This window comes from Crocodylus siamensis, chromosome 13 (genome assembly GCF_052110815.1).
Source record: "Crocodylus siamensis isolate JL-2025a chromosome 13, ASM5211081v1, whole genome shotgun sequence".
In the NCBI taxonomy this organism is placed as follows: domain Eukaryota; kingdom Metazoa; phylum Chordata; order Crocodylia; family Crocodylidae; genus Crocodylus; species Crocodylus siamensis.
In genome coordinates this window covers 21,145,485-21,171,453 of record NC_143407.1, presented here as the reverse complement: position 1 = coordinate 21,171,453, position 25,969 = coordinate 21,145,485, and the positions used below count along the sequence as shown (strand labels likewise).

At 47.9% G+C, this 25,969-nt stretch overlaps 1 protein-coding gene across 2 annotated transcripts in view; it reads right to left on the bottom strand.

Annotated features, from left to right (window-relative positions):
• Positions 1–24,692, bottom strand: part of POR (cytochrome p450 oxidoreductase) — a 63,883-nt gene extending 39,191 nt beyond the window's left edge. The window contains exons 1-2 of one of the 2 annotated variants that reach the window (XM_090026485.1): positions 24,527–24,692; positions 6,862–7,054 (exon numbers count right to left, since the gene is read on the bottom strand). In XM_090026485.1, the coding sequence (XP_089882611.1) occupies positions 6,862–7,040 (179 nt within the window). In that variant the 5' untranslated portion in view covers positions 7,041–7,054; positions 24,527–24,692. Of the gene's footprint in view, positions 1–6,861; positions 7,055–24,061; positions 24,172–24,526 lie in introns of those variants that run through there. The other variant, XM_090026484.1, reaches the window with a different exon arrangement.
• Positions 24,693–25,969: the final 1,277 nt, after the last annotated feature.

Sequence of the window (25,969 nt, the reverse complement as noted above, 5' to 3'; positions counted from 1 at the left end):
AGCCAGCAGCAGTAATGGACAGCTAGTTTGCAATGCCAGATCAATACCAGCTGTCAGCTTAGTTATCAGGAAGAAAATCTGCCCCTCTGCTTGAGGCTGGGAAGAAGAGAAATCCCTCAACTGAAGAGCCACCATCTTTCACTTCCCTCCAGCCATTCCAGAAACAAAGCTACAACCATGACTGCTTTGAACACAATATAGGTTCACCCTCCAGCTCTCTTTTTGAATTGCAGGAGTACAGCTGGGGATGCTCTGGGATGTTGCAATTGGCTTGCTACCTTGCTTATTCTTGTGCCACAGTCAGGGTGATCCTGGATTGTATGGGAAAATCCAACTCAAATCCCACCTCATCTATCAGAATCCCAACGGGCAAGATGGAGGGTGCTTCTCTCAAATTCCAGTATGCAACCTTGTTTTACTTTCTCACTGGGCTGCCGGAGGCACTGCTCTCCAACAGCTCCTAAGCCCAGCAGACGAGATATAAAATACTCTTAGTGCAAACCAGTTAGAAAAACTAGTTAAAAAGGGTAGTCAGGATAAACAAGTGAAAACCCCAGAGAGAGCTCAGAATTTCTAACCACATTTTGAGCTAAAAGCCCAGCTGGCATGTGCCTGGTAAAAGGCAGCAGCATAATACCATAAGACAGGTATCATCTGTGGCACATTTCTCTGAAAGGCTCAGAACCATCTCCTTTGAAGCTGTGTGTGACTGGTGGGTACATTCACAACAACTGAGCCTGGGAGCTTTAGCAGATGATCTGCTATGAGCTTGAATCTAAACTCGGCTTCCAAGTCGGAATGGGGCTGGCAATCCAGCTTCCCCGGTCAGCTCCAGCTCTCCTCAAGGCAGACTGGTTTCCCACAGAGATGAAGGCTGGAGATGATAAACAGAGAACCAGGGAAGGGAAAAACAACATTTGAATGGCTCAATGAAACCAGGCAAAGGAATTCACAAATTAGGACCAATAATTAGGACGCCACCAATTCACAGCAGAAGTGGGCTGTGCTGTGGCTCCTTTAATCTTGCAGGTTCCCCCAACGTGGGCCCCAACCACTGATTGGCGGAGGGGCCCTGCTTGCAGCTCACTCCTGATCAGCAGAGAAGCAAAAACTACGATTTTAAACATGGTGCTGTTTCCGACTCCCCACCAGTCAGCGGCAAGCAGCAGGGCCGCCAGGCCCCCTCAGCCAATCAGTGGCAGTAGGCAAGAATGGCATCACATTTAAAACCACAGTTTTCGCCTCCCTATTGATCAGGAGCGAGCTGCAAGTGAGGCCCCTCCACCAATCAGTGGTGAGGAGGCACATGGGGGAACCTGCAAAATTGAAGGTGCTGCAGTGCAGCCCCCTTCTGCTGTGAATTCAGTAGGGCCCTACCAATAATCACTGAGAATTAACAGCTATGCACAGAATGACCCACACACAAACACATTTTATTCCAAGTTGCCACTGTCATTCAGATTTCCTCCCTTTAAACTGCTCCCAGACAAGGAACATCTTTTTTCTTCTTGTGTATTATCTCCTCCACTGCAACTTGCCTGAAGCAACGTGCTGTTCCTCTTGGTCAGTGTACAACATTCTCCTCCTTCCTGTTCTCCTCAGAATGTTATGACACCTCAAATCCTGGCTTCTCTGCGCAGAGACTGGCAGGACTAACACACAAAGTCAGGATCAAAGAGATGGCCAAAGGTGATCAATTAAACCAAAAGCACTCATTTCCACCAATGACCCAAATCACAACACAAACAACCCAGGAAAAGCTCAGAAATGCTGCTCTTCATCCTGTGGTGAACAACCAATATTTGAAAAGCATAATCCAGGACTTAAGTCCTGGATGTCCCGCAAAAGTCCAGACCCAGAAGCAGCCCATACTACTTCTGGTTATTGTAACCATCTTACTGTGGAGCTGTGGGTGAGAAAGGTCTATTCACGATAGCAGATGTATCCCAAGACAGAAGCGCAGTACAGCTTGGCTCTTCCAAACTGAAATCAGCATAGCTATATTCATGAGGTGCTGTACCTAGAGTTCACTAGCTCTTCTCAGCAGATGCCATGCGATAGGGGTGCTCAACTTCTAGCCTGTAGGCCAAATGCAGCCTGTGGAGCCATCAGTATCCAACCCATAGAGCTCCCCACAGATAGGCAAATTTGGCAGCAAGGGGGTGGTGGCAATAAATACAGCCATCTTCCCTTGCTGAAAATCCCCAAACCCTGAGCCCCATGCTTGGCCACTCCCACCCCAACCGGGGCTGGGCCACAGCACCCCCTTCCCCATACGCACACAGGGCCAGCCACGTTAGAGCTGGGATGACCCCTTCCATACAGCTGGATGGGGCCCTGACATGTCTGCTTCATGCCAGTTTGGGACCATATACCAGATCCAGCCTACGGACAGCTTGGGCACCACCCATCTAGCACACCAGCCAAAAAGGTTGAACACTGCTGCTGTGACGTTGCCTAGCGCTTCAGAAACAGGGTGTGGGAGGAAGGCGCAGGAGTGGGGAAGAGTGGTGAATCTGAGGCCAACTCAGAAATTATGGCACAAAGGTGCCACTTCCGGCACCTCTACCAGGAGTCCTCTGTGATGTACTTTCAAAATCTGGCACAATTCTGTAAAAGACAGGCCATTTGGTTATTTTATTCTGAATCAGACTTGTTTTCATAATGGGAGTAACTGACACATGGAGTACTTGCAGAAATTCACCCATGCAGGTTTCAAAAGCCCTTCTGAACCACTTGAGGTCTGGATCCAGAGTATTCATTTGCTCAACTATGCAAGTGAGCTGAAATTTATTCCAAAATAAAAGCCTATTGACTATTTAAGCCATAAAGCAGAGCTACAATGAGGCTGAATTGGTGCTCCTCTGTTTCAGGGTGAGGTTTACCCCTAACACAAATATAAAGGTAAAGATGTCCTGAAATCACAGCTCTTTATGTCCTCCTTTGCCCTCTGCTCTGCAAGAATGCAAGTTCAGTTTTTTAGGTGCACAGAGGATGAGTCAAGTCTACTGCCTGCACAGGCAATCACATCCTAGACTGCCTGTCATACATTGATTTAGGGGCCAGAGACCCACAAAGTTAGGACACAGGAAAGCTCTTTGAATGCCTGGCAGCTATTTCTTCTCTTCCATAACTAAATCAATAGATTAGCAACTCTCACAAAGGGATGCAAGCATTGCTTGAGAAGGCAACTTATTCTGCTGGAAGTGCATTCACCATGAAAAGCTGCATTTGCTTAAGAGCAACAGAAGTGACTGTTAAGCAACTCAAGGTACAGCCTGATGCTTTAATCCTGTTTGGCTGGAAGAAGACAAAAGTGAATAGAAAAACAGCTAGGATATGGGCTACTGTGGAAGGGTGGGTGGGACTGATGTCTTGGTTTTATCACATGGTACAAGGGAGACATATTGTCCAGATGAGCGTAGCCATGTGATATGTGGTGCTGCAGGTGTGTCGGCAGTGCCACATATTGCACATTCAGCTGTTCCCTGTGCTGCAAGGGAGCAGCATGGGGGTTTGTTTGGTTTTTTGAGCCCTGGATATGCAGGGGACAAAACAAACAAAACCCAAAAAACACACACCATGCAAAAAAAAAAAACCAAACAAAACACACAGCAGCACACTCAAGGAAAGCACATGCCACTCAAAACCTGAGCCTGGCCAGCCAGAGCCACATTTCAGCTGCTGGCCAGGCTCGAGTGTCAGAATTGTCACTGCTTCCAGCCCCAGGAGGCCCCCAGGGCCCCAGGTAAGGCTGGTAGAGTCAGCCTAATGCTGGTCCCAGCCTCACCTACCCTACCTGCGGTAACATGCTGCAGGCCAGGGCACATGGCACAGGCATTCTCCGGGGACAACTAACGAAGGAACAAGGTGTCCCGCTGCTAGTTGTCCATGGGGAACCAAATTTCCATGCTTGTGTGGATGTGGCCACAGAGGGCAAATGGCCTGAATGTAACAGGTCATATACACAAATAAAGTAAGAGATCATTAAGCCTGCTTATTCTTCCCAACCCTTGGGAATAGGGTGGGTTTCAATACTGACAAGTGCAAGGCACTGCACCTGGGGAGAAAGAACCAGCAGCATACCTACAGGCTGGGGAACTCCCTTCTCATCAGTGCAGAGGCAGAAAAGGATCTTGGAGTCCCTATTGATTCCAAGATGAACATGGGCTGGCACTGTGAGGACACGGTCAGGAAGGCTAACTGCACCTTGTCACGCATCTACGGATGCATCACGAACAGGTCCAAGGACGTGATCCTCCCCCTCTATGCGACATTGGCCAGGCCACAGTTGGAGTACTGCATCCAGTTCTGGGTGCCGCACTTCAGAAGGGATGTGGCCAGCATTGAGAGGGTCAGAGGAGGGCCACTCACATGATCGGGGGCAGCAGGGCAGGCCCTACGAGGAGAGGCTATGGGACCTCAACCTGTTCAGCCTCCACAAGAGAAGGCTGAGAGGGGATCTGGTGGCTATCTATAAACTGGCCAAGGGGGACCAGCAGGCAATGGAAAAGTCCCTGTTCCCCCGAGCACCTCCCAAAGTAACAAGGAATAATGGCCATAAGTTGACTGAGAATAGGTTCAGGCTTGACATGAGGAGGCACTACTTCACAGTCAGGGCGGCTAGGATCTGGAACCAACTTCCAATGGATGTGGTGCTCGCTCCTACCCTGGGGGTCTTCAAAAGGAGGATAGATAATCACCTAGCCGGGGTCATTTGACCCCAGCATTCTTTCCTGCCATGGCAGGGGGTCAGACTTCATGATATGCTCTGGTCCCTTCCAACCCTACTAACTATGAAACTTGCCAGGACACTGGGGTCAAACCCAACTGTCCAGTGTGTAAGCAGAAGACCACTGACTTCAGTGGAACATTCACTGATTGAATTTCTGTAACAGGAAACTTGTGGCTCCTGTTACTGACAGAGAAAAAAATAGAAGCAAATTACACTCAGGCAGTCAAGATGAGGGCTAGCTATAAAGGGACAAGTCACCAGGGCCCTTTAAATGAGAAGTGCCTACTGCAAGCACAGCAACAGTACAATAAAAAAGTAGCCTGGGGAAGCAAGAGAATGACTGCAGCACTAGCTCTGCTGCTCTAGGCCATCCTGAGGGCTGGTAAACCAAGCACGTTAGGGAACATCTGCAGATTGCCCAAGGAGTCACAAGACCGGAAGGGGGCAGGACTCTGGGACATAAAAACCAGAGCCAGAGCCAAACCAAAACCAAACAGTCTGGCCCTGTGGAGGCTAAAGGGAAAAGAGCTCTGCAGGAAGATGCTTGCTGCTGAGATACTGAATGAGATCTGGCTATACCAAGAAGGTGCAAGTAGAGGGCTAAGGGCTGGCACGGGAGTGGAACCATTATGGATGGTGATTGCCTTGGAGAGCCGACAGGCTTAGAGAACTAAGCTGCAGCCAGTGTGCTTATGAGTCATGCTTGAGTTGTGACAGGCAGATTGGGTGGGACTAAAAAAGGGTGAGAGGAGGTATCAGTGATGCCTGAGGGGCACATGGCTGCCTGGAGACCTGCCAGGGGGTAGGAGCTGGATCACAGGAAGACAGTTAAAAGCCTGGGAGGGGCAGAGCTTGTGGAAAGAGAACTCATGAGCCCAAGAGGAGTGGAAACAGGGCTAGAGAGCCCACAGTCCAGAAAGGGGTGGAGATAGAGCCCAAGAGGGCAAGACAAGGGCTGGAGCTTGAGGAGCCAGACCTGGTATAGTGGGTCCAGGTGAAAGGGACCAGCCAGAGTAGCAGGGCAGAAGCTGGGAAGACTGAGGTCCCAACAAGGGAGTGGAGATCTAAGGTGGCCACCTAAGTGACAGCTGGAAACACCTTTAAGGCATGGGCGGTACAGAGGCTGTGATTAGCCCCTAAGGCACAGGTACCCTTGGGGCACGTACAGACCAAGAGGGCCTACACAGTGGGAAGGCTTATGAGCAACAGGGTCCAAGAGGGATTCATGAGTAGAGAGGGCAGGTTGTGGCTCACTCCAAGACCCTTGGGGCAGCCTTCATTTTCAAGTTTCATTAATAAGATCAAGGTGTGGCAGGAGAGAACAAAGGGAGGGTACTTTAAAATCAGCACTGTACGGGAGGGAGTCAAGTCACTACCAGGGAACATGTGATAGCTACCCCTTGGGCATGGGTTCTGTTACAATTTGATCTTGCATGTTTAGTTAACCAATCTCTATCTTCAGGTCTCAGGACAGGGGTCACCTGCAGAAAGAACTCATGCTGTAAACCTACCAAACCAAGCCACCACATAAACTGCTTTGTCACTCAAAGAGAGGCCTAAGTAATCCTTGATTTTTTTTTCTTTGTTCCAGCCCTATCAGAGAGTGTTCGTCCACTGAAGGGACCTGTATTACAGTTCATCAGAGGAAGATCCCGCTGAAGCCATCAATCTCCACACCTCTAAGGACAGTCATAGCCAGGCAAAACTGAGGCCCTTCCACTGCCCTGGGATGTGGAGTATATTGAATCTGCACTGCTACTTAGGAACTTGAACTTCTGGTGTCTCATTTTCTGGGCTGAAAGAAATCAAAGCACTCTCCTTGACATCTACTGATAACAGAAGCCAGGTTTAATGGCTGGCACCAGTGTAGACAACTTTCCTGGTCTGCAAAATACTGTTACCGGAGGCAAGCACTGGGTGTATCACTTAAATACTTTACTGCAGCTTGAGAAACTGCCTTTTTTCCTTCTGGCAACCTCAGGTGTCAGAGATGTATGTCAGCCCATGGAAAAGGACAGATTTCAAAAGCTCATCTCATATTAACGCCCAAGTTTTAAGGAACCAGAAAGGTTGGAGAGACCTGAAGGAATTTATCTCAGATAAAGATTTAAAGGGCAGTCACTTACATTTGCTGGATTTTGGTGAATTCAGGGATTTCCTCCTTCTTCTTGCGGAAGAAAAACCAGTAAGAAAAGAGGCCAATGATAAGAGAGATGAGGAATATGTCAGTCATGCTCAAGAAAGAAGCCTCCTGTGCGGTGCTCTCGGGCAGAGACACAGTTGGGTCCATGCCGGAATCCCCCATGGCGATCAGTGACTCTGGGAAGGGGAAAGAGAAAACAAATAATTACATGTTGATGAAATGCTAATAGTTAGTATCAGAGGAAGAAGGAAAAACCTAGGCAGTTATCCAGACCTTCTCCCCTCCCAACCCCTGCATGGTCTAATAGGTCTTGAAACATCCACAGGCATAGGGGAATAGCTAAAATAGGACAAAGGAGCCTTATTAAAACTTCTAAACAGTGAGATTTTATTATAGCCAGCAGACATTTTCCCGTTCAATTGCATTTCTCTTGCCCCAAGCTTATTGCCTCATATCCATCAATCACAGAACCACAGACTGAAACTATTACCTTTCAGGATGGGGTTGTGATGCCTCATCTGCAGTCCAAGCTTTATATTTTGCCACATCATATTGCAGTCATGTCTACTTTGTTGGTCACTAGTACCGATGCCCCCTCTACCCGCTACAGGTATCACATAATTAATTGGTTAATTGTTCAATTACCTTAAGACCAGCTACACATGCAAAGTAGCTACCCCACCATAAAAAGCTTCAACTCACTATAAAGTTAGACCTCAAAAACAGGCACTAATTTTACAGCTGGTTGCTTCAAGCTTTAATTTGCCTGTGTACCAGGGTCTCCTCTGTGGCTGGGAGCCCCATAAGCTAAGGAGACTCTCAACCCCAGCAGCTGCCAACTCAGAGCCTCATCAACACACATTAGATCCCTGGGTATGCCTTTAGCTGGATGTGTAGAGGAGGCTTAAGTCACCTTTCAGGTTTACAGCCTCATAACTCCCACCACCGCCCTGCTCAGAAGAAATATCTGTGCATTAACTGTCAGTTTCTAAACATCTAATTCCTTTTCATTGTGCACTGCTGCTCTATTAACAATAATTCATATTTTTTTTATCCAGTGGCAGGAAAAAGTACTCAGAGATGCATCTAATCCCTACCCTGCCCCTCCCCTCATACAGCCCAGGTCAAACAGGAGGTGCATTAAACCCAGGTTAGTTCCTAAATCAGGAGGCCATCCTGCTTCCCTGTAACTCTGTTCCTGCTCTGCCTTTGTGTTCTTAAATGTGTAAACTCTTCTTAATGATGGTCCAGACCAGGAATTTAGACTGAGCATGGGTAGAGCAATATTGTGCCTGGACAAGCAGATGATTAACTTGAACTATGATCTGCCAGGCCACAGTGGCTCCTTTGCAAACAGTCAGGTATCCCGCAATTGCAAAAGACTAAGGACATTTGAACTTGCTCCGTACAGAAAAGTGACAGAGGAAACTAGAGGCAACACAGAACTTCATGATAGTGGCTTCTCATTACCAGAGCTGTGATTAAGTTAACCTATTCAGTGCACTGGTGCACAGAGCATTTGTCTCCCTTAAACCTACAACGACTGCAAGGTCCCCAGGGTAGAGAGGGTTAATGCCAGCCCTCCCTTGTTCCTCCCACTGACAATGTTCTCAGGAGATGGCCTGTTGGACAGAATGGAGGAAGTGACCATCTGAAGGAGGCAGGGCTCTCGAGCCCAGAAAGAGAAGGCTGGGGAACCTGGATTGGAGAAACTGTGTTGTTACTAAATCAATGAAAAACATTTTTGCAAGTAACACAGGTAATGCAAAGCTTCTCCACTGCGCATCATTTCCACTCTCCAACTCAAGAAGATGTCACTTAGCAGTAACAAAGATGCGACTCAATCTTTGCATGAGCTGCCCTTCTAGCACAAGTCACAGCACAGGGCTTGACATCAGAGGGGCAAGACAGGGGTGGGGGAATGGGACAGGACAGGAGGACACAACACATATCCTGTCCTACCAACATAAGTAGCAAAAGTTGGACACAAATCACAAGTATCAGCAATATTTTTCTACCATGTTGTGCCAACCCTAATAATTAAAAACATTACGAGAGAGAGACTTAATCTGAATCTTTAAAGCTTTCTTCTGGAGGAATTTCAAAATGATTTAATAGTTACAGAGAAACAGGCACACGCTATCTCTCCCCTCCCCCCTCTCTGTCTTCACCTCCCACTGGACCTGCAGTCACCATTGTTCACTAATGCTGAACACCCCACAGCAGCAGAGAATGAACACTACTGCATTTGCAGAACTACCAGGCACATTACAGTAGGCAGAGGCGAGTCACCCAAGCTGAAGTTTGGGCAAGACAGGGAGGCTCATGAGCCTGCAGAAAAACATTGTAGAATGATGGATTTTACACTGTGGTCCATGAGGCATGTTCAGTGGTTCACAACACCAGTCCCTTGGACCTTTACATGGTGATGAACAAGAAATTTTGATGTGGGTCCCTCAGTCCAATGGTTCTAGGAAGCACAGCCATAGAAAAAGACTTCATGGCCAAAAGGTGACTACTGTCAGGTACACAATGACCAGTGCCACTCCACAACATCCCAGGGGAAACATTCCCAAGTAGATTTTTTGCTCACTGTATCCTGATGAGGTGATAAGGACATTGTACATCTTCCAGAGAAGAACAAAATATGACAGGGTAATAGTCACCAACTCAGAGACAACATACAGCCGTAAACTACAATCCAACCACTCTCAGACTGAAGGCTTAGTGAGGGCTGGTGCTGAGCCCCTATGTCTTAGGTCAGTGGTTTTCAACCTTTTATCACTTGCAGCCCCCTAAAAAAATTCAGATGGAGGTGCATACCTCTTTGAATTGTAATTGCAGGTATTCATACACTTTTGATTGATCACAGTCATCTTTCACAGACCCCTTAGACATGGTCTGTGGAACCCCGGGGGTCTGCAGACCACAGGCTGAAAACCACTGTCCTAGGTCCTGACAAAGGCATGCTATGTAGCTTCCAAACAACAGGCTTGCTCTTGCTGAGGCGTGCACATATCTGGGCAAGGGAAAAACTCAACTCCAAGCACAGGAAGGATCAGAGACCTTACTGGACCCAGCTTTGTGACCATTCTGATACTGGGAGAGGGACAGGAGAAATGTTCTTTAGCACTGCTATAGTGCATTACAAAACATGCCTGCAGGGGGCAGACACACACATAAACACCATGCAATGACATTAGGCAGGCCATGGGGTTCTTCAACTGAGGTTGTTGAGGGAAACACGGAATAAAGACTTGCTGATTCTCAGATCCATGCAGAATCTATGAAATGGGACTAAAAGTAGACTTAGAGGGATCTTCTGAGGTCTACCAAGGGCCACTTCCCAAGTTTCACTCCGATCTCCTTCCCCTGCCTGATCATCTGCTCTGCTTTCTGCTCCCCTCCTGATTTGCAGCTCTTTCTGTTTCCTTCTCTATATTCCTTGCCTGACTTCACTTTGCTTTCTGCTTCCAACCAAGTGTACTGCCAGCCCCCTCCCTGATCTGCTGTGTGCCACATGTAAGAGGCTGCCTGTGTCACAGGTTAGCCATCCCTGGGTAACAGATAAGCTCACAGCTGCACATCTAACTAAAACTCACTGCTGCGTATGCCCTGTCACAGAAGGTCGCCTGCCACTCTAAGCCAAAGAAACATACACTACCCTAGCTCTTTTACTCTGCTTGATGTGGGAGGATGATTCAAGGACACAGACAGAAAGGCAAGCTGCCAGGAACCAAAGTGCTCAAGTGGGGTGGGGAGATTCAGGAACCCAGAAGGGAAAGGTGTTATAGGAGAAGGCACTAGCCTTTCCCAGCCTTCGCCACACAGGAAATCTCCTGGGATTATCAGAAAACATTCCTAAAGCCACAGTCCCATATGGGCTTCCCCAACTCCTATAGACTTTCTTAGGGCTGCAGAAAGGGGGCATTCCCAAAGGAATTTCAAAAGCTCACACTGAACCCATGAACCTTTTGATGCGAGGGAAGATACCACCCAACTTCCCCAAGTCTCTTTGGCATTCAGGTGACCTTTGGACTTGGACAGAACACAGCCAGAGAAGCAAATTGTTAACTTCTGTATTTTCAAATTTATCAACTCAATTTTGGTGCTGGACACAAGATTTCCATCAGGAAAATGCAGTTAAGCTATTGCTTTTCTCTTTTCCCCTTTCTTTTCCTTTTGATTGTGGAAACCCCAATCCACTGTGGCAAAAGAAATGCAAAGGATTGTGGACCTATGTTTCGCACACCATTTTTGTATTCAGAAACTCTTTGTCCAAACCCTGTCATTTCACGTGCAGATTCTGCCTTCACCCCAGAGTGACCCTGAACATTGCCAGGATGATTGCTGGAAAAGTTTCAAGCATGAGCCCTTTTGAAATCATAAAAGGGAAGTTACTGCAATACTTAGTCAGAAGGTACCTATGATGCTTTGCATTCCCCACAGGGACACCGACAGCTTCAGCTTCAGCTTGCCTAGGCCCTAGGAAACCCACAAGGCAGAAATGCAAGTTCCCAAACACCAACTTCTCTTGCGCTCTACAGTGGCTAACATCATTAAAATAGTCTGTTATATGAAGAACCTGAGTCACAGTGCAGGGAAGGAACTTACCCAAGGTCACTCAGTAGACCAGTGGCACAACCGGGAATAGAAGCCAGGCCTCCCAAGTCCCAGTCCAGTGTTCTGTCCACTGTACCCATGCCCCCTTCCTCCCCTTCACATGCAGTTGCTTTGGGAATGCAATGGATGGATACTTGAGATTACAACCCTGTCACTCTAAAGAGCCAACCAATTTCTCCCCACACCAGCTACAGGGAAACTACAATGGAAAGCAAGTTCTGAGCAGCATGTGCAAAGAGGGGGCAAAAGTGAAAGTCCTGGAGAATGAAGCTCTACAGGCTCTGCAAAGGCAATGGTAGAACCTTCTGGCTTTGCGCCTTCTCCTCATGGGTACCTAAAACCTGAGCAGGCAGACTGCCTTGAGGCTCCAGCAGATGTGTACTCCAATGCTCATTTATTCTCTGGCTTGTCTGCAGAGATTGGTCATGTGGGGCCAAATACAATATCTGTTTTTATTATAGCATCTGTCTCCCAGAAACTGTACTTTGAAAGCCAGGATCTTCAGAAAGGAAGTAAGATTTTAACATCAAGCCCCCTCATTCTGGAAAAGGGATAAGCCAGAGGCCCTCCCTCACCCCCATTCGTGGCAGTGGACTGGGATTCCAAAGACACAGATCCTATGCATGGCTCTGAAATGGACTCCGTGTACAACCCTGGGAATCTTTTGAAAAGCAGCAAGAATGTTGGGTGCTACGATCTCAGACATCATCATGTGACTGCTGCTGTCAGCTCCTGATCCCAGTACCCAACATTTTGCTGAACTGGAGGAAAAGGGCCTCATCCTGAAAATTGTTGACCCTGTTTGACCACCACTGACATTAGAACAAGTTGTGTATGTTCAAAACACCATACAAGGCCCCAGCCTGATTAAATTAAAATAACTGCAGCAATATTATTACTACAGACAATCATTGGCAAGAAGCTTCCTCAAGAGCTGTCAAACATCTCAAAACGGTCTAATCTTCTCCCCACAAGACTAGCACATAATGAATGTCAGCACTCAATGGAGAAGCACAGACAGCTCCAAGAGCAAAGGAGAGAATATCCATGAACACAGGCTGGCAGGCACAAAAATGTAGCCTGAGAGACTGGGCAGAAGAGACTTCTCTCCTTGTATTCATTTCAAGGATGCTTCTTTCCATCTCAGTTGCTTTTTGAGCCTACTCATGAGGGCAGCATGGCTTGAAGAAGCAGTCTAATTGCAGGGCTGCAAGTCTCAGGCACCCATCTCCTAATTATTTCAAAGGCAGCTGCTGATGGGCAAGAGGACAGGTTAACAGACTCACCCAATTCCCACCATCTCCAGAGCATGGCTCAGAGTATACTGCTGCCCCCATGCTATGCACTTTCTAGGAAGGAAGCCAATCTCTCAGAATGTGCCCCCCAAAAACTCCCAAAGTGCGGAAAGCCAGACCATCCCTCCTAAAAATATAGACCATTGGCTCTTCACATAAGTAAGCAAAAAGCCACTTGTGGCTCAGATCACTCCACCACAACTGGCCATCCACTGTACTCAGTTCAGGGCTCTCCCCACAACAGCCAGTAACCCAAATCTCTAAGTTCATCCCTCCTCACTGGCCCTAGTGTCAACAGTTATGTTCATGAATGCTTAGTTCAGTGGTCCTGATTCTTCTCTCTCACTTTCACACTCCTGTTCTGGGCTGGTCTCTCAACTCCTCGGCAATTCCCCCTGCCTCTGCTGACCACAGTACTCAGCGCAGGGACAGAGCAGGGATGGTGCTGGACAGAACCCCAATTACCATCAGTTCTGCAATTTGACTGTAACAAGCCATGCAGCATAGAAATGGGTGGGGAAAAAACCCAGCTGCCATATCAGCCCCATCATGCACCCATACAAAGCCATGCCAGACTCAATGCACCACATATTTAACTGTCTGCAGCATCTTTGATCTAGGACCTTCAAAGCAGAAGGCAAAAGAAGGTGGTGTAGAATGAAGTCTCCTGTACCAGGGATCTTCTATCCCAGGGGTTCTCAAACTTTGTGATACATCAACCCCGAGTGCTAGATGGCAGTGGCAGGGGATGGGAAGCTTGCATGTGGCAGCCACCGCCACCATCCACTACTTTGTGCTCCCCTGGAATGCTGCGTGTACCCCCTGGGAAGTTTGCAGCCCCCTTTTAAGTTGCCTGCAACCCTGCGGGGGTTGCAACCAAGTTTGAGAACCCCTGTTCTATCCTATGGCGCAGGCTTTTATTTTAAGCACTAAGCTAAATTATTCACCATTCTTAAAAACAAACTTCAGCAGCAGCAGCATTCACTTGCAGAAGACTCTGGTGAAGATTAAAACTGTACAGAAGGTCACAGCCTACAACTGCTAAGGATCTAAGTACAAAGAAGCATGCAAATATTTCCAACTAGGAAGTTAAAGGAGCAAGGTGTGTTACAAGAGCGGAGTGTGGATCAACAATGCTGTAACCAACTTGTGCGAGTAGGCCTGAGCTGGCTGGGGCACTGCTAGCAGCATAGCCAAAGCAGTGCAGAGCTCAAGGAGGCCTAACTGCCAGAAAATCTACCTAACCAGAGGTCTGTACAGCTGTGACTACAAAGCTTGCAGTACCCAACCTACCAAGTCAGACATATCTCTATAAGCTTAGAGATGTATTCAAGTGGTAAACAGGAAACAGAGAACCGGTCAGGGAGCCTGGTCAGAGAGTTGGCCATCAGCTCCAAGTAGGAAATGCTAGGCTTTAGCACACAACCAGTGTCCTGTTCCTTCCACAACAGTGTTCACAGTACAAACCAAAACCGTAGCTATGCATCAGCAACAGCAGGAACAAACACATACCACAAGAAGATGCTGGTTCTCTGTTTAAAACCTTGGCCAAAGTTGTTTGCTTCGGGAGGTGGGGGGTGTAAACAGGACCAAAACTTTTCCAACTGTCAAAGTAACAATTCAAGTAAAGAGCAACACGTACACATTTCCAAAGAAATACTGACACATTCAGCACCTTCCCCTTTCTTTGGTTACATGAATGGCATTACAATGTTTATAGCAAGAAATGGGAAGCTGTAGACAGTCTGCACTCATGCAAAATTTCTCCAGATACATGATAATCCCATAATAATGTGACTCATTGCACAAGCACCTGTATAAAAAGGACGCTGAACCAAAATAGCAATGATGCTCTCTCTCTGGGCCTCAGGCCTCTCTCTTTTAAGGCCTGCTCTGGCCCCACACTCCCACCTCAATGGGCTCAGGCTCTCTCCCTCTGGGCCTCTATTCTTCTGGCCCTTGTCTATCTCGTTGGTCCAGCTGGGACCTCCATACCTCCCCATCAGTCCCTTCCATGTCCACCAAGTTTTGTTCAACACCTGCCCTCTCAGTCCTGTCTGTTCCAGGGCTTGCCTCGCCTCTCTCAGACGCTGGGCTCCTGGCCCCTATCCCCAGGTCTGCTTCACCCACCTTGGGCTATGCTCCATTTGCTAGCTGGGCTTCAGGCACTCTGTCCCTCTGCTCTTTGCTGCCCCTCTCCAGGCAACGGGTTCACCCGCTCCTGTTCCCAGGCCTCTCTGTTCCTGGGCTCAGTGCTGCTTACCCCAGCTCAGCGGTTATCTCAGGAGCTCATCTCCCAGTAGCACTCAAGGCTGGGCTGCCTGCCCAGCTAGGCCCTGGCCTTATATGCCTGGAGCCTGGCCTCTTTGGGTCACATGACACACTTCACACCCACGCTGCTCCTCTGGCAGCCTTTCCTCTTAAAGTGACAGGCCTACCAAGTGTCCTGTCAGTCTTATAACCTCCAATGTAAGCTGTCCGTTACCATCCCTTTTTATAGCTAAGGAGAAAGGGTGCAGAGAAGTGAAGTCTCATCCTTTTCACACAACAACAAAAAGCACTTTTCCTGCAAGATACACTGATCTTGTGACAATTTCCAACAGCTCAAATATCTTGATCTGAGCAAACGTCTTCGTGGCTGGAGAGGCTATTTGAGAAGGAGGAAGAAAAAGTTATGTAATGCACAATTGTAGAGGAAGGTTTTGCTTACATAAAGAAAAAGCCACATTCCCCACTCAACAATGCATTCCCTTCTAATCAGCTATGACACTGTAACAACTACATGGGGATTGGCAGATACTATTCAAGATACAATACAGAAACCCAGTACATTTCTTAGGCATGATCTTCACTTCATACATAATCATCCACAGAAACATGACAGGGACCCTTAGTGGAAGAAGGCAGAACAGCTGAAAAACCTTGAAAAAAAAGTCTCCCCAAAAAGCAAAGAATTATTCTGTTATGTGCAAAATTCTGTTGTGGGGGCAGACCAAGCCCTCTGCAATTATTCTGGGTTTTGTGTAGTTTGATACCTCCAGCATTTAGTCTGGTGTAATAATCCTGAATGCAGAGAAAGGCTGCACTAAACAACCTAGAACCATTTCGCTTGCAAGCTTCTAGCCCTGAAAAGATCCATCTGTCTGTTCAGTTTTAAATAACCACCACTGCTAAGCACCTGACTAGGTCAAACTGACCTATCAAGAACCCTAGGGTTACTGTGCGCTGATGAATGAGTCAGTGTGCAGGTGGCATAGAGCTTTGGTAGTTTTTGTGAACAACCACTAGATCAACAGAAATAATGAGAACAAGTAGTAAAATGACACTCTCTTCTAACCCAAACTATTGACCCCTTCGTTTTTCCCAGGAAAAGATCAGATTAAATATCAGATTATAAGCAGCTCTTGCTGAAAAGGTGGGAGGAAGTCACCATGGTAAAATTCAGGACCTGGCTGGGAACAATGAACTTAAAACATTACACGCACTATACTGCAAGGCACTGTTTACTGAGCTAACATATCATAATAGGCTTATGGAGCAGAAATGACCCATGAAACTGAGTTTTCTCTATGGCTCAAGAATTTTTGGCAGGCATTGTTTTTGGAAAAGGTTGTGAGACTCAAAGCAGATTGCCAATTTAAATATTGACACCCCTCTCCCCACTTTGAGAGAGTTCTAGTGTTACAAATAACACCAGGGCTCAAGGCACTGGCAGTGTCCTTGTCTCACCTGTAGGCTTTTAATACTATGTTTGTGATGAACTGCTTTATAGCTACGGTGGGCAGAAAGGGCCGAAGTGGATGTTCTTGTGGACCTGTCTGGATAAACACTACATAGTAACCTGTGGTTGCAGGGGGCTGGATCCTTATAGCTTTACGTTCTTTCCATTGTTGTAATAATAGATGTTAAGATAAGCAGACATCTCTCTTCCCCTCCCCCCACCATGAACATCCTTGCTCAATTTGTTGACTCTATACATCTGAAAGCATATTGTGCACAGTCATAATCACATTTTCCCTTTGTCATCAGCTGATCCACACAAATGGGGAACAGGCCTTTCATACAGTCAGGGAAAGAGGGGCAGAGGTGCTTAGGAGTGCACAACTACACTGCAAAATTTGGCAATGGGATTCATTAGATGTCTGGGCAATCTGAGCTCCCTCAACTCCCCATCCTTCCACTCACTAACCAGGAAGAACATTCTCTGCCCTCCACCTCATCCCATTGTGTCCTGGCTGCTTCAAGGCTACATGACAAGCCATTAAACCCTGCTCACCTCCAGTATTGCCTTTTGCCGCTCACACCTTTTCCATCCAACAGCAGAAGGAAAATGACCCAGATCTGCTCTGTTTTAAGGTTCCCCAGTTGCAGGCCTGAATCTGACATTTTCCTCTAATGCCCCTCAGCAGGGATCTGAGCAGCAGCAGCCTTGGAGCAGATGTTGATGGCAGCAGTTGACACTTGTCTCAATGTTTCCTTGAAACTAAGTGACAAGCTATTTTTGGAGAGTGGGCTGTTAAATAAAAGCTAAACCCATCCAGAATTTTAAGAGCTCCAAATTTCTTATTAACCCAAACAGGTAGGTATCAGCATGATATTCATTAAAGGCAAGAATTTGTTGTTAGGGTATAATTACACTGCATAGTGCTTCGGTGGTACCTTCTATCACAGGGCCTCAGAACACTACAAACTTTAGATGTTTCTCTCTCAACAGCTGTAGGAAGGCAGAAACCATTCTACACAGAGATGCACCAATATATCAGTTGACTATCGGATAAAAGGGAAAATGAAGTTATTGCCTATCGACTTCTTTTGGCCATTGCAGCCAATAATGTTTACTGATAATTATGCCTTCTGGCCAAGGCCCTGAACACCTGGGATCTATTCCCCCGAGGGCCCCGGATGCCTGGTGTCCCCCTTGCAGTCAGGCAGCATCCTAGCCCACAAGAGGCCCTGCTTGGGGCTGCCAGGAGCGAGACATAGGAGGCACTGCGTGCACGTGCATAGCCACACACATGCACGTGGCCAGGAATATAGCTGGGCAACGTAGAAAACTGCTCCCTCCAGCTAAGTCTATGGAGGGGAGGAGGCATGGGGGAAGGAAAGGGTGTGGGTTGCAGACTGAGGCCCCCACAGTGAGGCTGGGAGCGGGGCCAGGGCTGGGGCTGCTGCCCAGCCAGGGTGGTGCATTGGACCCAGGGCCAGGGTAGGGAGCAGAACAGAGCCAAAGGCAGCTCCCCACCACTGCACACACCCCCTGGGGGAGGCATAGGGGGACATGTGCACACCCAGATTTGTGCATGAGGTAAATGTAGGCTGCTCAATGTGGGCTCGGGGCACTCCACTCTACTTCCTTTCCCCAGGGAGTCTCGCACCAACTGTGTGACCTCTGCCCACCCAGCAGCAGTGAGGGTGGTAAGCTGTGCCCCACACTGCTGGGCAGGCAGCAAGTGCATGGCCAGCACAGGGCTCCCAGGGCAAAGGTAGCGGAGTGGAGAGACCCGAGCCCGCAGGGACAGCCCGCATCTGCCCTCACCCCGCTCTGCTTTGCTTAAAAGTGTCTCTGTACTTAAAAATGGTGGTGACAGCACCTGAACTAAAGCTCATTTGATGAACTTTAGTTGAAGCACCCCTGCCGCCCTTTTGAAGCACCAGGATGTAGAAGGCTGCTGGAGTGTGCCAAAAAAAGTTTATTTATGTCAGTACTTTAAAATGCCTTGCAATTTAAAGTAAATTGGTTATCATATTGGCATCAGCTGATATGATTAGTTATTAATCAGCTATTGCTATCAGCTAAGAAAACCTTTATCCTTAGCTCTACATACCAGTTACTAGGGGTGCACTGATATATCGGTTGGCTATCAGACCAGCACTGATAAAAAGAGAAGTGACAGTATCAGCTATAGGCTTTTTTGGGTCATTTTAGCCAGTCGTTATGACATGCCCAAAGCATCCTGGTGAGTGTAGTCCAGTCCCCGCACCTTGTCACCAGCCCAAGTCTGTGGAAGACTACAGGTCCCAGTAAGCAGGAGGAGGAGGGAGTGCTGGAGAGCGGTCACAGGGTTCCCGCACTGAGCAACAAAGGCACCATTACTGGCTTTCCTCCTGCTGCTGCCACTGGCATGGCAACACCATCTGCTCAGGGACCTGAGCACTGGGGCTGCTGCTGGGCTGCAAGCAGGCAGGGTAAGGTGTCGGGAGAGGGACATTTTACTCCACCAGGCACTGAGCGCCTTTGTAAAAATGGCTTCCCACCAGCACCCATAGGAGCTTGGCTACATGGCGCCTGCTGGTGTGGAGGCAGTGCCATTCTCTGGGGCTCCAAACACACCTGGCGCCACTGTCTGCACAAGAGTCCATCCCACCTGCCAGCACAGGTTGCACAGAGAGAAGGGCTGTGGGTAGAAGCTGTGGACGAGGGGGTGACCTATGTGGAAATAAGGTACTCACCGCCTTCCTCATCAAGGGCCTGAGCAGGTAGGAGGCATGTGCATGTGTTATAAATGCAAAACAAACACACATAAGGTTCATTTATGTCAGTAGTTTAAAATGCCTTGCACTCTTACTAAATATCAGTTAATCACTGGCTACCACTATCAGTATCATCCAAGAAAACCTTTATCAGTAGTTACTATATGAGAAAATAAAAAAGGCTATGACTTCCCTGAAATCACAGTGATTCAGTGCAGAGTCCAAAATTGAACCCAGATTTTCTGACTCCCGATGGCATGCTTTAAATACAGGCACGCTATTCAAAATGTGCATCATCACCCCATCCAGGATGACAGCTATTTAAGGATAATGGACCTGAGGTTTATTTTTACTTTAAAAAGAGAGCCCTCTGGGGAAATGGTGACAACTGGTACCCTCTCACCGTTATTGACAAGCACAGAAGTGGAAATCAAGTATATTCTTCATTTTCTTTTCATAGATTCAAAAACAGAGTGCTTTTTCTCTTGGTCTTAACAAGAATTGCATATTTTTTGCTTCATCATGCTGTTACGTGTAGATCATTCTGGTGTTACATAATCATGTCTTGTGCAACCTATCAGGGACTCTATCAGCCTCATACAGTAGTGACTGTACACATGTAAAATAAGCTCTAGTAATGCTCCAAGAAAAGGGATCCCCAGCTGCAGTTCAAAAATGACTGTTTGGGATCCAGGGAACATGCTAACTACTAACAGTCCTAAGAAGTATGAGTCAGGATTCTGGGTTCTCATTTTCAGCTCTCCTATCAATTTCTTGCAAGTCAAGCATGTTACCAGATTTTCAGAAGGATGACAATCAGGCCCTGTTGTGGGAATTAACAAGGCAGAATATCTGATCACACATCCGTTCAATTCCAGTCCTGCTGTCTGTAGAACAGGGATGATAGACCATGGCTGCACTGCAATCCTGCTGAGCCCTGGACTGCCAACATGAAAACAAGCCCCACACGCTTGCTCCCAAACCCTGCAATTAGGTGGTGGAGAAAGGGTGTACAGGCCCAGGCTCTCGTAGGAAAGATCACTTGAGAAAGAAGGGGTCTTGGTGTACAATCCTGGGCTTAAGGTACCCAACTGCCAGATGGGCATGTGTTAAGTCGGAGGGAGCAGAAAGGGCTTAGCTGCTTTGGCAATATGCCAGGACTTGAGAGGAAGGCAGAGCAGACATACCACAGTTACTTGACTCACAAGTGTAGAGGATTATCTATTTGAAAAAAGCGATTTGAAATTCAGACGGCAGGTACCATATAGAAATGCAAAAATCAGCTTAGTCTTACTTACTCCACATTCTAGAATCTTAAAGACACACCTCACCCCGAGCTGCTAACTAATCAATAATATTAAAATAATATGCAACTAGGAGTCAGGTGAATACGATTTCGGACCACCAGGATTCTTAAAGCAGCTTCCAGGGCTACAAGGGACTTCCCTGTTTGATCTTTGCAGGTTCTGTAACCCAGGTTACAGATGCTATAACGTTTAATTTGGTAAGAGGCAGCCACAAATTATGATATTTCAAGCAATTCAAGTAGCATGTAATATAGTAGCTACTAAACATAAACAGTCTTTAATTACTGATCAGTGATGGAAAGCACCAAGGGCTGTACGACATGATTCACCATGTGCAGAGTGATGTAAGCATTTAGTCAGATCAAGTCATCCTATTGGGAAAGCAACTCCTGTAAGAATTTTCTAGAGCTGAGTTGGGAAAACAGAACAAAGTTCATCTAAGGCAGATAACTCATAGCAGTGGGGTGTGGGTTTTTTTGTTTGTTTGTTGTTTTAATATATGAGAAAAAGAAAGAACAGGACAGATTAAGACCTAAGCAAGGTAAAGAATTACCACCCCCGCAGATCACAGCAATACATAACTTTTGATGTGCAGCTGCAATCAGAAGAGATAAAGTCCTACTTCATAAAATTCTAGTTATTCTCTGTCTGTGCTCTGTGTATCAAATATGCTTCCTCTGTTTGTCTGAAGTTTGAAGGCCACTGTTCATTTGAACTCCCGTAAATTAAAAAAAATAAAAATAAAAGGTGTTTCTGGCTTTGCAAACCCTATGGAGTTCCAGTGATCATTTTCACAATCACAATATTCTTGTGCGCTAGATTTTCATTTAAAGATTTCCACAGAGAAATGGATCAAGTGATTGAACAAGAACACCGTGATACTGCCTATTGAGTAACCCAGATTAATTTGTAAACCAAGTTCAATTAAGTACAATTAAAGAGTTTAAAGGATTTTAAAATACCCTATGATCTTAAACTTCTCCATAATTCTGTTTTGAAATCACATCTAAGATTATTATAGCTTAATGATTTGATAAAAGTACTCTCTCTCAGGGCACTGGTTCTCTGAGTGTATCCATTTTCTCCTTCCCATCTTTCCCAGTTCTAAGCTTTCCCTTCAAGGACTCCCGTCTCGCAAATATTCATTTGAGAGACTGAAGGAAAAATGAAAGAGTTACTGTAAGTACCACTGGTGGACTATAATTCTTGCTACGACCTTTGGGGCAGCCTTGTAGGAACTGAACAAAAAACTGTCTCCAACAAAATGCCATGGAATTTGTCCTCTTCAGGTGTGGTCCTAGGAGATTTCCAGGTAAGCTTCAGAGGCGGTATCAGACTGGTATGAAGGAGGTGGTTCTGGCAAATCAGTAGGGGGTGCTCTTCCCTTGAGACTTGTAGGATGTGCTAAGTAAAGGCACAGCCCAGCTCCTAGCAGGAATTACTGGGTAGGATCACCATGCGCTGGTAAAAGCTGCTCCTCCAGTTTACCCCAGGCCATGGCTGCAGATGGAGCCATTTCCGGTACAGGTTCCCCTCAATCTATGCTGTACGTGCGTTCCCAGAGAACAGCACATAAATCAAATTTGCATAAAGTGAACATACTTTGCAATGTAACAAATAGGGATAGGTTCCTGTGGCGGTGAGTGAGGGAGGCTGGGACTGGGGCAGGGGGAGGGGCACTGCTCCCAGCAGCAAAACCAAGGGGCCTGGGAACAGCTGGTGCCAGCTGCCTGCTGCTGCAGTCCTTAGGCTGCACCATGCTCCACCTGTCCCCACTCACTTCTGCTCCTGCACTGTGTGGTGCCCTGGTGCAGGCAGCTAGTGTTGGCTGTTCCCAGGGCCACTGCAGCTGGGGCTGGGGTGAGTGGGGCCACAGCCCTTTCCCCTCCCCACACAGACTTATGTGCTTGGGCAGGGGGGAAGTGTGGGGGTGGCGTATCTATGCTGATCACGCAAGAGCAAATTTACCTCACATATAATAAATTATGGGTCTAAATATGCTCATTGCACAAGAGCAAATTTGCATATAAAGAACCCACATAAAAATCGAGGGAAACCTGTGTATCTGGAGCACCTAGGAACTAGCAGCTTCACACAAAAGATTCAGTCAGAAACGGGAAACATTTTATAGTGACAAAACTGACTGAATCTCAGATCCTTCTGGTGTCAGGCCTGCAAATCAACTGTCAAACAGATCGATTAGAAACCAAAGCTGAATGTACAGAAGAATTTCCACAATACAATCATCCAGTTTTACTCAGATTAAATGGGAGCTTCTTCTTCACTACATCGGTTCCTCTGAATTTCTTTAAAAGGCTTTTCCACTGCCTAATTTCAACCCCAATATTTTTTTTAAAGAAAGGCTACACCAAACAATATTTGCCCCAAGCCTATTTTAAGTGCACATACCATCCTCCCATGCATAATAAACCTAATAAACAATTTAAAAAATACCCCTAATTTTCAATTAAAAAAAAAGAAAAAAAAACAAAGAAAAGAAACCCCAAATCCACAGTTTCCCACAAGAAAAATATGGATTTAGGGCTTTTTATTGATTTTTAGCCAAAAATTGGATTTTTTTTTAAAATCAGAGAAAACCAGGATCCCTGCTTATCAGGTTCCTTATGCATGGGAGGAAGCACTCTGGTAATGTGCACTGAAAACAGGTTTGGGGCAAATGTTATTTGGTGTAAGTATTCAAGTCTACCCTACCAATTAAACCTGAATGCAATCACAATAGCACTGTAATGTTGAGTATTAAACATCAAAAGTTAGAACAGGTTGGAGGAGTGGAAGTTTTCACCAGTTCCTTCTGCAAGATTATTCCACAGAGTCACAATTTCAGTCAGGAGCCATCCCAGCCGTTCAACTCTTTCTACTCTTTAGTTTGACTCCAACCATAAGCAATGCAGAAACCAGGGTCTACAAAAACAGGCCGACAGACTTGGTTTGTTTAGTCTACAAAGGAGAAGACTGGGAAGATTATAAGATTTTCCCATGTGCTAAAGGCTTTTACAAGGAGAAGGGTGATCAGTTGTTCTCCTTTTCCACTAGCGGGATGAGGCCAAACCATCTCAACGGCACCAGAGACCAGCGTGACTGGTCGTCAAGAAAAGACGAGACACAAAAAGCTTCTGCATGCAGAGCACCACAGGCCGCCGGGGGAGCCCCCTTCGTTGGCAGCGTTTCAGAGCAGGTCGGACAGATGCGGCAGGACGGCCCGGCGCAGGGCTCTCCGCGGGGCCGCGGGCAGACGGGAGTCGCGGGGAAATGGCCGCCGCCGCCGCCTCCGGTTGGGTCCGGCCCGGCCCGCGCTGGCGAGGCCGAGCGCGACTGCTGCCGGCAGCCCCCTCCCCCCGCCGCCACGGCAGGAAACTGAACCCTGGTCCCGGCCCAGCCACACTGAGCCCAGGCGTCGCGGCGCCCCAGAAGACAGCCCAGGCGGGCCCCCGGTTCCCCCACTCGTCCCGCGCGGCGCCGCACGCACCTCCCCGCACCCGGCGTCGACTCCCAGGCCCGGCGCGGCCGGCACTTCCGGTGGCACAGACCACTCCCGGGACAGAGGGGGGAAAGCGGCTCTGCCGCCTCCTGCGCAGGCGTTGCAGCTCCCTCCAGCCAATAGCGGAGCCGCCCGCGGAATGCCCCCCCCTTCCCTCCCGCAGGCTTGGTACGGCCCGGTGCCGGCAGCAGGCTGGGGCTGGTCGTGGAGGTGCGCTGGGGGCGGGGGGCGCTCCCGCTTCCCCGCCCGCCCGCGGCTCCCGGCTGCAACGTGGCACCCAGCGGGGCCGCCCGGCTGTCGTGGTGCGGGGGTGCCGCGGCCTCGCTCCGGCGCCCCAGTGCGGAGCAGCCGGCTCGGCCCTTCAGGCCGGTGACACGAGCTCGACCTGCCCCAACCGGGACGGCTCCGGGCTGGGCCACGTGTGGAGCAGGCGCTCGTGAGAGCTGCGCTGACCTTCTCAGTGTGCCTGATGTTTTTCCAGATGCGACCAGCTGTGGCTCTGTTCTTGTCCTGTGATTGCCTTTACCATCCAGGTAGTGTTATAGTGAGGTAGCAGAGCCGGTGCATTCGCGCTTGCACAGCCGGTGTGCTCCGGGTTGCTCAGCCCCGAGGTGTCTGTACTGCGGTCAAGTGAGAGCCGTTCCTGTTTCCACAGAATTTAAGTCTCCTCCTCCTGCACAAACTTGTCCTCCTGTTTCCTTTTATCTACAGAGCCAAGCCTGCCTAGTTCAAGCAGGGGTAGAAATCATCTGTGGAAGTGGGCGGGAAGAGAGGGAGGAGTTCTGCTCAGCTGGACTATCTGGATTCGTCCTTGTAAGGGGTCGTTTGGCAGAACAGTCACGAACATGATAATGCTTCTGTTGTTGGAAAGTGTCCCTGAGATGTGCCACACTCTCTTGGCCCAGGGTAGGATAGAAATAATCATGTTCCTGCGGCAGATTGTGCAGTTCCTTTCCGTGCTGGCAGCTACTTTCACAATTAACTGTTTTCCTGCTGTCCCTCCCGTGTCTTTTCTGTGCAGCTATCCTTCAACCCTGCTTAGTTGAAATCAGTGGAACATCAGGGTGCTCTTGGAGAGATTTAACAGTCCAGAAGGGCTGTTATCCCTCAGGAATCCAGGGCTCGTGCTAAAGGCATCTGGATGGGATCAAAGTAGAATGCAGAACTGTACATCTGCCTTTTTCTGCCTGAATTAAATTCAGGTTCAGTCTGCATTACAAATGCTTTGCCATGACAGCAATAGTAGTGGAGCTGTACTGGTAAAGGTCCTCACCAGGAGACTGGGGCTCAGCCTGTTTAGTACGCTGGCAGACCTGTGCCAAGTAGGTGTTAAACAAGTAACACCCCCCCCCCAACCTGAAAAGGCTCTGTAGGCAGACCCCTTGTCTGGGGACAGCTAGGCTGACAGAAGGGCCCTTCTGCTAGCTCAGCTTCTGCCTTTTGAGGGTGTGATCTGGCTAATAAAAACCCCTTCTGTTGCCATATGTTGCATTTCCACAAGGGGGTTCTGCTGCTATTCCCAACTCCTGCACAGCTATGGCGGCAACAGCAGCCCCATAATGAAGAGAGGCTCTCAGCTTATACCAGCAACAAGCACTCTTTTGCTCATTAAATTAACCCACTGCCTAGACCAGCAAAAGGACCCTCATAATGGGAGTGAGGGCCTCCTGGTAAATTTACATTGGGTAGGGGTGTCACGTTGGGTAGGGGGCTGCCGGCTCCTAACCACCATTATTTTGCCAGTAGGACCTCATAGTGTAGATCTGTACCAAGATACACTGTGCTGTACCTGGACAAAGTGTTCTGCAGAAGTTGTTCTTTTGCCTGCCTCCGTGCCAGTCTTCCTTTTGTCATGGTATCAGCAGAAATAAGAAACATTTTCTTGTAGATGCACAG